The sequence below is a fragment of the Sinohyriopsis cumingii genome, chromosome 11 (assembly GCF_028554795.1).
Source record: "Sinohyriopsis cumingii isolate HCF-2022 chromosome 11, ASM2855479v2, whole genome shotgun sequence".
Lineage (NCBI taxonomy): Eukaryota > Metazoa > Mollusca > Bivalvia > Unionida > Unionidae > Sinohyriopsis > Sinohyriopsis cumingii.
In genome coordinates, this window is record NC_142971.1 from 64,794,568 (window position 1) to 64,807,949 (window position 13,382).

Consider the following 13,382-nt stretch of genomic DNA (forward strand, 5'->3'; position numbering starts at 1 on the left):
CACTGTGGCAGTCTCTGCTAAAACAATTACACTGGGGATGATGAGCAAATGACAGTGTGATGCACGCCATACAGTACCCAGGCTGACAGGGGAGATAACTATCAAACATCAAAATTATCTATTTGATTAACTCAACAGTTCAACAAATAATCTAAAAAGTCTTCATAAATGCCACCTAATCAAAATATCCAATATATATATATATATATATATATATATATATATATATATATATATATATATATATATACACATACACACATGCATGTTTTCATGACACCTAATCGACATGCCCAATATATACAAGCATGTACTCATGACACCTAATCAACATGCCCAATATATACAGCATGTACTCATGACACCTTATTGACCTGCCAAATATATACAAGCATGTACTCATGACACCTAATTGACATGCCCAAAATATACAAGCATGTACTCATGACACCTGATTGGCATGTCCAAAATATACAAGCATGTACTCATGACACCTAATTGATATATACAAGTTAGTACTCATGACACCTAATTGGCATGCCCAAAATATACAAGTATGTACTCATGATATCTAGTCGACCTGTCAAATATATATATATACAAGCTAGTACTCATGACACCTAATTGACCTGCCCAATATATGTATACAAGCCAGTACTCATGACACCTAATCTACCTGCCAAATATATACAAGCTAGTACCCATGACACCTAACTGACCTGCCAAATATATGTATACAAGCCAGTACTCATGACAATATTTACTGAGCTGTAGGCAATCATGGTCTGAAGAACTAGATATCAATAAAATGCCATACATTGACAATGCAAAAAACAATATAGATAATATAAACACATGCCCAATATATACAAGATAGTACTCGTGACACCTAATTGACATGCCCAATACATACAAGCATGTATTCATGACACCTAATTGACATGCCCAATATATACAGGCATGTACTCATGACACCTACGTAGGACTAATTATCTCTGTTTTGGTTAATATACTTGAAGCCTACAGAAGGACAGAAAACTGACCATCCTGAATATGTATTCTGGCTTTGTCACCTTCTGTAGGATTCTGTACCAATGTTCAGGAGAACAAAACAATGAACAGGCCAGGTATCACAAGCTACGGTAGATATGTGTGGACAGTCTGAAGTATGCATATTATCAGTAGGTTTTCATTTTAACAGTAAACACCACATTTTGTCATTTTTGTCCTTTATTCACCATATTAAAAAAGAATCAAGTGTATAGCTCTCAATACCCTGAGATCAAAACAATAAGCAATCATAAAGGGTTCACTTCAGTGGGAGTTTGTAAAGGGTTCACTCCCATGGGCAATAAAGGGTTAATCATTAATGGAATGTGATCACAGTGCTACCTTTATAATAGTGTGTGGTAAATACTGTATCCTGCTGAGCTTTAGTAACACACAAAGTGTATCACTTTTGTTAATGTGCAAGATACAAGACCTAACCCTATTCTGGCTCCTCTCCCCTATGGAAGGAGGAAAAGGCACTCTTTAAAAAATGTACCATTTCCCTGGAAGATGATCCTCTCCCCTCTGGAAGGAGGAAAACCGACTCTTTAAAAAATGTACAATGTTCCTGGAAGAGTATCAAGAATGGTACAATACACACCCTTCCTCTGTTTAATAGTTTTCTATGCTGGCCCTAATAAGGGATGGTTGACTCTGGAGAATAATGATCAATATGTCTCCATGACCTATGGTTAAGATATATTTTTTCTTACCAAGCTTACTATCACTGTAAACACCAATCCCTGAATCCATAGGTTTCTTATTATCTCCCTGCAATCCAGCCAAAACATTTCACAAGGAGCTTGCTCTAGAACAAAAGTTATTTGCAAACCAATTTTCTTTGACACGTAATGACCTTGACCTTTAATCTCCATACAAAAAAAAGCTTCTTCAATATCTTAAGTGCGAGCCTCAACAAACTTTGCTCAAGGCTGTGTGGTAAAGAATTAAAATTATTTGGCAAACCCATATTGTTCTTTTGTAACAGTGATCCTAAATCAACAGGCTTTTTGTAACAGTGATCTTAAAATCAATAGGCTTTTCCCTTCACCTAACAGTGATTCTAAAATCAATAGGCTTTCCCCCTCACCTAACATGACAAGTCAACCACAAACTTCATTGAACATAAATGGTCACTAATTGAAAGTTTTATACAAAAACTATTTTTCATCAGCTATGACCCTAACACTGATTGGCTGTTTCGTTTTCCACAAAGTGAATTAAAACAATGCAAAAGTAATGTTACAGTGTGGATACCTTTTACTTCTTTCAGCTGATCTTTAATTCAATTGGGTTTTTCCTCTCCAAAAGTGGAAGCCATCCACAAAGTCTGATAAATATTGATAGTGCAAAACTCTACTTATTGTATGTAAACACCTTTTCTTTTTTCAGTCAGTGCCCTTGACCTCAAATCTTTTTACCCTGAGATCAATAGGATTCTTCTTTACCTACAGTTCATGACATCCCAAAAGTCTGGTAACTGTAGATCAGGGGTCTCAAACATGCAGCCTGCTGGCTGCATGCGGCCTGTCAAGCCGTGTCATGTAGCCAGCAAAATAATTGACGTGAAAAAGTATCATGAGTGATAACAAAGGTGGGGAGGCCCTTGGGACATTGAAAATACCCTCATCTGGCCCTCTGGGTAGTTTGAGGCCCCTGCTGTAAATGGTGCAGAGCTTTAGTGCCAAAACTGTTTTTATCTTTCAGTCAGTAACCTTCATCTTCAACCTTGTGACTAAGACTATAATGTTTATCAAAATAAGTACATGGTTTACAATAACTGAAACAATACTAATTTATGTTAATTACGTTAAACTCAACCTTTCCACTCACTACACATTATGTAGCTGATAGCCATTATAATTTGCATGCTGTACCTCACTCAACTTGCTACTGTGTTATTTCCTCTCATTTGTTATAATTTGCATGCTGTACCTCACTCAACTTGCTACTGTCATTTCCTCTCATTTGTTATTATAATTTGCATGCTGTACCTCACTCAACTTGCTACTGTGTCATTTCCTCTCATTTGTTATAATTTGCATGCTGTACCTCACTCAACTTGCTACTGTGTCATTTCCTCTCATTTGTTATTATAATTTGCAGGCTGTACCTCACTCAACTTTCTACTGTGTCATTTTCTCTCATTTTTTACCTCTTATTATGACAGGATTCAGTCTATAAGACATATCTTCCTTGAATATACTTGGCTTTCCTAATCAGCCAGGAGCCAGGTAATTTACAGGTAATTTACCTGCCTACTTTTACTTTACATCCATATACTTTTTAAAAAAACAATGTAGCAGCATTGGGTGGTGGTCCCCCCCCCATACCAATCTACTTTAGCCAATTCACCCTCCAAATGTAATGGAAGGTAATGATATATCGGTCAGTTTCTATCAAACATGCCTAGGAGAATGATGATATTTCATATTGTTACAGATGCTGTAACTGGACATACTGCAAGCGCATGCACAAGATACTTTAGTATGATTTAGAGTGACTTAAAAACTATGTAGTGACTTACAAACTTAATACGGCATTTCTTTTTCTCTTTAAAATGTTACTAATCCAAAGGCTCTTTTAATGACAATAATATAATGTAAAGAAATTAAATCAACCTGATGTTTCATGTTGTGTAATGTGCATCAGCATTATCAGTAAGTCAACTCGATGAACTTTAATGTTATGCAATGTGAGCTATAACCAATACCTGTGAACTTCCGATTTTTTTCCTAGCAGTGCTACATTTTCACCTGAAATTCACCAACACTTACTTTAAGAAAAGTAATAACAGAAAATTCCTACTAAATAATAAGTTTAGGCTGTGATGTGTAAGTATATCATTTAATTGAACTGTATCAATGAGATCCATGTTTGTTTACTGAATTTGTACATTTTACAGACAAATGAACTAAACTAAGCTGTGTAAACATTGCAGCCCTCCTAAATTTGACCCCAAAATCAATCTAGTTGTTCCTTACCCCTAGTATAAACCATCTACCAGGTTAACTGTAGATGATGGAAAAGTTACTCTGCAGAACAAAACTGGCAACAGTCAAATGAACAATAGCCAAATGAATGGATGGAGAGATGACTAAACAACAGAACACACTCTGTCTTATGGCAGGCGTATAAAAATGTGCAGTAAAAAATGGCCATCATTTCCTTTCATACAAAATCACAATAACTAACCTAAACAAGTGGGCAGGCACTTTAAAAAAATGTTATGTATACATAACAAAACTACCTGACGGCATGCATATGCTATGTTATGCTAATGTGTGAATTAAAGAAAGCATTCATACATCATTTTATGCTAACTTGTAAATATATATTAATCATGTTAAGTACATAAAATATAAAACTATCTTCGTCTAGTAAACAAAAAATGATTAGTTTATAGTAGGATTTACATGCTTTTGAACTATTTTACTGTAACTCCCTTACTTAATTTCAAAATTTTATACAAAAGAAATACTATTCCAATTAGAGGCCGACGAAACTAAATTTCTGGTTTCGGCCGAAAACGAAACCAGACCGAAAGTTATAAATTGACTTTCAGCTGAAACCGCAAGTTTGACTACACCTTCGGCCGAAACCGAAAGATAAACCGAAGTTGCCGAACACAAGATTTATTAAATAGGCCTGGATCATGATGCAATGCTATACTTCAACAACTGAATAGGGTAACATGTCGACAACGATCAAGTCCATGATGCACTTATCAATTCTCTGAACTGCAACGTGATCATCAGGCCAGACCATTCTGCTCTCGACCATTGATGTCAAGGACGTCTGCACAAAATTCGGTAATGCATGTTTAGTCGCTTTCTCTTCCATCATCATCTTTTTCGAGGCACACTCTGCTCCGTTGTTCATGGACCTCTTGAGATATGTACCATGGAGCTCCTTGTGGCAGCTGGCCAGATGACCTTTCAAGCCTGAAACTGTCTGAAGTCTTGGTTTATCGCTGCCAAGTGATAACAGTTTGTTGCATTCTTTGCACTGCGCCTTACTTGCATCAGAATTGATTTTTGTGAAGTAATCCCACACTGCATTTTTCGACATTCTTTGCGGTGGTTAACTATTCCATTTATTATTAACTTCAATTTTCTACTTCACATAGATTAATTCGCTACAGTTTAACTAACTGAAATTATCAACATTGTCAGACTTCGAAATCTCTGTATTAAACACGCGAGTAGACTGAAATGCAACAGTGCCTAGAACTACCTAGCGCTGACTGACCGGCTGACAAGCAGAGTAAGAGACGCAGCACTAGTATTGCATTCTGAAAGTTAAAATAGATCTTTGGCCGATGACCGAAAGTCAATATCAGTTTCGGCCGAAACCGAAAGCAAACCGAAAGCTAACTTTTTGGCTTCGACCGAAACAGAAACTATGCCGAAAGAGGCCATTTGCCAACTTTCGGCGCAGAAACCGAATTTCAGTTGGCCTCTACTTCCAATAAAATCTTGTCTTTAATGATTTCCTGTCAAAACTGCACAATTTCTTGATGTTCTTTCTAAATTTTCGACCACTAACTTCCATTTTTCACTATAAAAAAGATTGATATACCAAGATTTCATTAATCAATTCTGATACAAATTCTGATTACGATTTTCTTCACATTCAAAGAAACAGGCACCAATATTTATACATTTTTTTGAAGAATAAAATATGGAACCCACACCTTACACGCAGGTTTGTGAATTATCAAGGAGTAAGACATCTGTGAGCAGTACTTGGCCATTTCTCAAAATGCTCATGTGATCCAAAACTTCCATGGTCTACATTTTCTTTAATGTCAGAGGTCAAGTTATCATGTAATACACAATCCCATGGCCTTATTTTCTTTAATGTCAGAGGTCAAATGGTCATCGAATACAAAATCCCATGGCCTAAGTTACTTTAATGTCAAAGGTCAAGTGATCATGTAATACACAATCCCTTGGCCTAATTTTCTTTGATGTCAGAGGTCAAGTGGTCATCTAATACAAAATCCCATGGCCTAAGTTACTTTAATGTCAAAGGTCAAGTGATCATGTAATACACAATCCCTTGGCCTAATTTTCTTTAATGTCAGAGGTCAAGTGGTCATCTAATACAAAATCCCATGGCCTAATTTTCTTTAATGTCAAAGGTCAAGTGATCATGTAATACACAATCCCTTGGCCTAATTTTCTTTAATGTCAGAGGTCAAGTGGTCATCTAATACAAAATCCCATGGCCTAATTTTCTTTAATGTCAAAGGTCAAGTGATCATGTAATACACAATCCCTTGGCCTAATTTTCTTTAATGTCAAAGGTCAAGTGGTCATCTAATACAAAATCCCATGGCCTAAGTTACTTTAGTGTCAGAGGTCAAGTGGTCATCTAATACAAATTCCCATGGCCTAATTTTCTTTAATGTCAGAGGTCAAGTGGTCATCTAATACAAAATCCCATGGCCTATTTTCTTTAATGTCAGAAGTCATGTGATCATGTGATCCAAAATTCCATTTTCTTTAATGTCAGTGGTCAAGTGAGCATGTAATACACAATCCCATGGCCTAATTGTTTTTTTAAAACAATTTACAATTGAAAGAAACCAAGTGGAGCTAACATGTTATTCTACTAGTGCAAGCCACTACACTAAAATATTTTCATGCTAAAATCTCTAAATAATTGTAAAAGTCATTAATTAGGATTTATTTTTTGCTTTAGTTGCAGAACTTTGGATCAAATAAACAGTTCAATTTCTCACCTGGTAAACCAGTGTGAAGTCTTGGTCTTAGCCTGATAAAACATTGTTATTCTTTCTATATCAAGATCTGGTAGAAAATTCTTGTAAGTAACAGCTAAATCCAAGCAAACAGGCCATATTTAACTCCCAATCCAGCACTCCAATCTGCACCTAACAGAAGCAAACCACTCTGATCTTGAACCATATACCTTGCTGTGTATTTGGAACCATCTCTCTTTGATGAGAGATGAACCCTTGTAAAGCCAAGATATTGGAAGATGAGACTATAGATATGTAAACTCTTAAACAAACAGAAATCATGTAAAACAGCAGCTAGTAGAAATTTTGATCACTCCTAGAAACTTCACTGCAATATATGTAATTATATTCTCCATCACTACCCATTGAAGGTATCCCTAATCTTTAATGACAAAGTTGAGAAAATTTAAAGTGCTGATGTTAGTGATTTATAGCTGCTGTTGGAAAAGACACGCCCAGCATGATATTAAAACAATACATGACTCAGTGCATTCAGTGGTATTTTGTGAGGAAAAAAAGAAATCTATATGGAGATTTCAATATGGTTTCAAACTGATTCATTATAGAAAATGAAGAAACAAAAATGCAACCTAATCTCACATAAACCTGTACAAATGCCCTTTGAAGATACGAATAGACAATCACATTTAAGTGATAATCTATTTAGTAATTTTTCCAAAATGTATTGAATGCCTCTTATTTCATGTTTCCAAAGTCCGTATCTTGTAGCTTTGTTAAAAAGTATATTTTGTTTAAGAATCTATAAGCCTAGGTATCTCTCAGATCAAAACAATTTATGTTGGGGAGCAACCATTAACATTCATTAGGGCAGGGGTAGGGGTGGGGACCTTCAATGTATTTGAATTTCTAGCCCCAAAAAAGTTTGAAAAAAAAATTCTTTTGCTCACATTTGTAGGAAAAGAAAACTTACTCCAGCAATATTTTACCTGACAAAAGAATTATTTCGTAATAAAAGAGAAGAAAAAAATATTCTTAAAGAAAAAAATCCTGTGTATCCACAAACCCGAAATCTGAAATGAAATGGTCAGCTCCATAATAGCTGATGGCTGATTTTCATTTTAGTACTTTTTTCTTTTGATCTGATCATACAACAGACTAGTAACTGAGCTGAAAATAAATGCAGTGCATACTCAAGTGTATATACAAGACAGAAAAAGACTGAAATGGATAAAAAAAAGCAAGTGTATTTCTTACCTTTAAGATCATAAAATCCATGACAAAAGATGGAAAATATAGTTTTTTCTATTTGAGGTCAGCTGTGTTGCAGTTCTGTAATCAATGGTTACATTTCTATCTGTTTCTTTTCCTAATTCCATTCTTCAATGTATATATATCCATTTTAAAAAGGTTACCAGAAAAACACACACAAAAATATCCACACTAGTGCACCTTAAGAGCTAATGTGACCTCTCCATGGTCAAGTGATATCCTTTAAAACAAACAAAACTGCACTTTTTCATTTCTCAACACTAATTCCAGTGACAGCACAATTTTACCTTTTTCTCCTTGCATTCAGCCCTCATAGGTGGGACAGAATAAGTGGTAAAAAATAAAGCAAGAATGAGAAAAAAATTGCTGAACTTTTTCACCTCCACTTATCAACGTGTCTAACAAAGTGTAAAAGGTTCTTTTATATAAGGAAGTGAAGTGCATATAATTCTCATTACTTTTCCATATGAAACACAGCCCTGGCTGGCTTAGCCTTGGGATAGACTGAATGCTGTCATGTTAGAGGAAAACTACCTTTCTGAAGAAATGATCCACTCACAGTGCTGTTACTTGGAGGTGCTTACACCAACTCAAATAACTTTCTGCCCAGCCCAGGGATGCTGGGAATTTTATGCAAATGCAGCAGCTGAGAGAAGGATAGATAGTGGATCTTGAGGATTGTTGTTGTCCTGTCAGACAGAAAGAGCTTCCATCCTACACATAGCAGCCTACACTAAGGTCACTTAGGGCAATCCATATCAACCACAAAATCGCAATTTTACAAATTCTGTTCTCCGTTTTGCTGTATAGTCACCTTTGTTGATTCCCATAACCATCAATAGAGGATGTCGTATATTTTTACATTTCTTAAACTGACCAGACTGTTCACAACATAAAAATTATTAACCCTCCAAAAGGTTATGAATAAATCCAAAAATTCTTCCTTTCAAAAAGAGGAATAAAAATCTAAAGTTTCTGACTAAAGAAGTCTGTTAAATTTGGAGGATGCAGACAGACTGGCAGTCACTGAGCACACACTCAAAGTCCCGGTTCCAGTAAATATGCATGACAAATATGAGGATAATAACCTGATCTCTGTGTGTTCCACGGAAAACCTCTTCTGACCAATACCCTCCAGTCAAAGGCTGCTTCTCCAAATGACTGTTCTGTAATCCACTTTCCCTGTGTCAGGCCACCTGACAGGTCACTTAAGCTAATTGTCTGAAATAGTTCCTTCCCCAACCAGCACTCTCTCTGTTAATTTACCATGTGATCCAGGAAAACCACAAGTTCTAATAAAGTTTGACTGAAATAGATCCCATGTCAGTGAAGCATCTTGCTTCAAATTTCACTCCTTAAGACAAGTCACAAAACAACAGGTGATGTCTCTTTCACATTTTCAGAATATTTGCTAAAAGATATCAACAGGTTAATCCAGGTGGTTAAATGTGTTGTATGATGCCACCTGCAGTAAGTCACATCTCGTCATATATTGTGTCATCCTCCACTACACACACTAATTAGTCTCAATTAACTTAATATAAGAGCCATGTAAACAATTTTTATAAATTTAGAACTTTCTGAGTTAACTCATATAAGAAATCACAAAATCTTGAGAAAATCTTGAATGCAGTATTGGAAATTGAAAGTAGAGTGACACTGTAATCAGAGAGGCTTTCCATTCAAAAAATTTCCAATAGGCCCTCTCAGTTTGGATAATATTCATTCCAGCCCTATCCAATTTCTGTCATTATTAACTGACTGAGATCGGGTCCACTAAAGGCTGGTTTACCTCTAGCTTCATGCCTTGATTTTCATGCACAATAACTGAAACAATATGTCAAAGGAGAGAAAAGTCTGTGTGATGTTAAACTGATTGACTTAGGATTCCCTCCAAATAGGTATACACCAGCATGGCTCAGGTAGATAGATTGACAGATCACTGATCAGCTACTACATTTTATCAGGTGATACTATGAAACATAGCCACAAGTGATACCTTAATCCCCCACAGCTCCAGCAAGGCGTCCCCACAATTATGAAGCAATTTTCCAAGGCCTGGCTTTAAATTGGTGTGAATGAGGAACACACTATATACATCATGTATATGATGTGCATAAGTCCACCTCAAATATACTTTGCGGAGATGACAAACAAATTTTAAAATGTTGTATTCTAGGTTCAGTATCCATCAAAGTGATGGGCTGTGGTTGAATGCTCTGCAGACCACAGGTGAACTGACCCACTTCAAATGTAATTCAGTGCTCCAGTGTGTACACAGGTAATAGCCACACATTATCATTAAAGAGAAGTAGGTCTGGTTGATAACTGTCCAACAAGGTATGAAACATGACTACCCAAACTTGACCACAGGTGATTAAAATTGACATGTATTGCAATGGGCAGTTTTATTTTGTTGGTCCCATTTAGACCACAAACATGTAATGACAAAGTTAAATGATTTTGGTGCCCTAAATTATGAACAAGAATTTATTTATTATATTGCAGGACTACAGTGTACCTGGCAAAAACACTCACCTGTAAGGAGTTAACTGAAACAGTCAAATATTTTCAATGCTACTTGAGACCAAGTCACCTAATTAGGCAATATTTGTAAATCAGAGGATTACCACACAACTCATTCTTGTTGAATGGATACATACACAAATCAAGCAAAACATGAAATACTTACCAAATCTCTCACTCTGCAATCATTGCACCTCATCCAGGGAATAATGACACCTTACCCAAGCCCCTAGATGATTATATTTACAATCAATTGTCAGGGTGAAGCACCATTCATTCACCTAAAATCAACAGCATTATATGACATGTACAAAACAGCACATTCCTTACTAAGCCATTATTTACTGTTCAATGATTACTTGTTATTAATCAAGTTAAATCAACCAAAAAGTATGTAAGCCAGTGGTCACTCTAATCACTGACCAGCACAATGTTGTCTACTTGACCAATCACCTTGCCTGATAATTATCAGCTAATTATGTTTGACAAACTACATGCTTCAATTGCCTTTTCATTTACGCTACCGTGAATTCCAAATTATATATGCACAGAAAATAGTATATTAGATGATGACTCAATTACTTGATAACAAATATCACTAGTTTAAAGTAACAAGTGTGCCACTTAGCCCGATCACAAATCAAGATGTACAATCCTCTCTCTCTCTCTCTCTCTCTCTCTCTCTCTCTCTCTCTCTCTCTTTCTCCCTCTCTCCCCTCCCACCCAACCCTAGCTTGGATTATTTAATCTTTAAAAAAAATTCTACCTACATGTATATACCAAGCCAAGTACCATCTATACATACAAGCAGAGCCAATAAATAATTGTCTTGTCTTCCATGGTATATGCTATTTAAGGCACATCATGGTCTCTGATCTCAATGATGCAATAAAAAAATTCAATCTTATAAATTTCCCCATAGTGATTTGATTTAAATTATTTGTGAAGATGTTTACTCGAATAAATATTGTTCAACCTAAATGCTATGACTCTGTATTAAACAAAGGAAAATAAAAGAATGAAAGCCAACATGTTTAGTAAAATTATATATATATCATTCATTTCCCTAGAATGATTTAATTCAAAATGTTCCTGAATGCATTTACAGTAATCTCAAAAACAGACATACAGTCCAAGAAGTATTAATAAGCTTGTAATTCCAGTGAATAATTAAAATAAATCCTCTACTATTGTTGCAGCCTAATGTAGTTCCTTACAAACTCATTAGTATGTTGTTTTTTCTGATTTTCCTAAAAATCTGAATGTATTAAGCAGAAAAAAGTGCTAATGCCTAAAGGGAAAATAAAGTATTGATTTAGTTCTGCCTGTTGGCTTTTGCATAGGATGGCAATGCAAATGTGTCATGGCCAGCTCCCAAACAGGTTACTGCAACTAATAATTCATCATTACATTTAAATGCAAATATTTCCTGCCTGACACTCTTCTGTTTAATTTCCATCTGGAATAAAAAGTCATCCTCTGATTTCTAACACAACAACACCACTTTATATCCATACTTTTTTGGAAAAAATGTTAATTAATTTAAAAGAAAAGAAAACAAGATACTTCAGTTCAAAAGAATATCATTGTACCTTCCTCAAAAAATTAAATGACCAGTATCTTATAATGATGAATTTGCTAAGTTAATATTAATTTGTTGTACAAGTTGTAATCTAAAAGCAACTAAAGTGGGATGATTAAGCTTACACTATGTCTGGTACCATGAAAGACATGCCGACTGACATCAGCAAGCCCACTGATAAAAATAGGAAGTGTTCATACTAAGTAAAGCCAACAACTTTCTTGCAAAACTTTGGATATCATAGGGAGGGAAGCCAACACCTGTGCAAGATATTTGTTACAAAGTGCAAAGTGTAGGTAAGCATAAAATACACTTATTCAACAAACAAAAAAATATAGAGTAGACTTAGGAAACTGCATAAAGTTCCGGCAGAAAACAAGTGTGCTTTGAAAAATCATATGATAATTTGCTGTCTTAAAAAAAATACATATGCTAGTAATAAAACTAAAATATGATGTGTTTTTGTCTTTTTTCTCTTCTTCTAAATCTGAAACTTTTCCAAAGTTGTTTTGGACCTGAGTATGTTTCACAACTTTGCATTTGGACACCCAACTGGCATACATAACACAATTCCAAAATGTGATTAAAGGATCATAATTATATTTGTAATATTCACCATTACTTTGTGACAGATACAATTGCTTTGTTAAAAAAAAGTATAATGTTTTAACTATTTTGAAATGACTAATGAAAATCATTAAAGTCATATAAAGTTGCTCTTAAATTTCCGAACAGAAATTAGTGTAAAAATACCTTTAAAATTTAGGGTCAGTGCTGTTTGCAAGCACAGCGTAAAGGTCATATGCACCTGTCAATGGTAAGGAGGAGATTTGCAGACAGATTTAATTCTGCCTGGATCACCCTAACTGTACACTGGACTCTACTGAGTGAATCACTTTAGGTCAGTCCTTCAACATTGTTCTCACTTTTCATACACCACACAGACACAGACAATGGTACCTTTGTCTCCATTTAATCTACCACATGGACAACCAGAATACCTCACTCATTGGTCTTCTTTGGTCAAAATATTGTCCTGCAATGGGTGTTTACGTGCTTTGGATGTGAACAGTTGTAACAATCTGAGTTCTATCAGGATGAAGTCTGCAGTGTGGCAGTTTATTGTGATGTTTAGCACTGGGGCATCATGCCACAGACATAGGGAATCATGTCCCACCCAGTCACATTATCCTGACACCAGGATGACCAGTCATACCTCTTAATGCT

At 35.5% G+C, this 13,382-nt stretch overlaps 1 protein-coding gene across 2 annotated transcripts in view; it reads right to left on the reverse strand.

Moving 5' to 3' along the window:
- The window catches only part of LOC149788590 (E3 ubiquitin-protein ligase PDZRN3-like), a 405,601-nt gene that overhangs the window by 167,715 nt on the left and 224,504 nt on the right, over positions 1 to 13,382 (reverse strand). Inside the window, exon 1 of one of the 2 annotated variants that reach the window (XM_089974642.1) lies at positions 8,033 to 9,687. The exons of the other annotated variant lie outside the window; for it this stretch is intronic. Coding sequence (XP_089830768.1) covers positions 8,033 to 8,053 — 21 coding nt within the window. The 5' untranslated portion in view covers positions 8,054 to 9,687. Of the gene's footprint in view, positions 1 to 8,032; positions 9,688 to 13,382 lie in introns of those variants that run through there. 2 annotated transcript variants of the gene reach the window in all.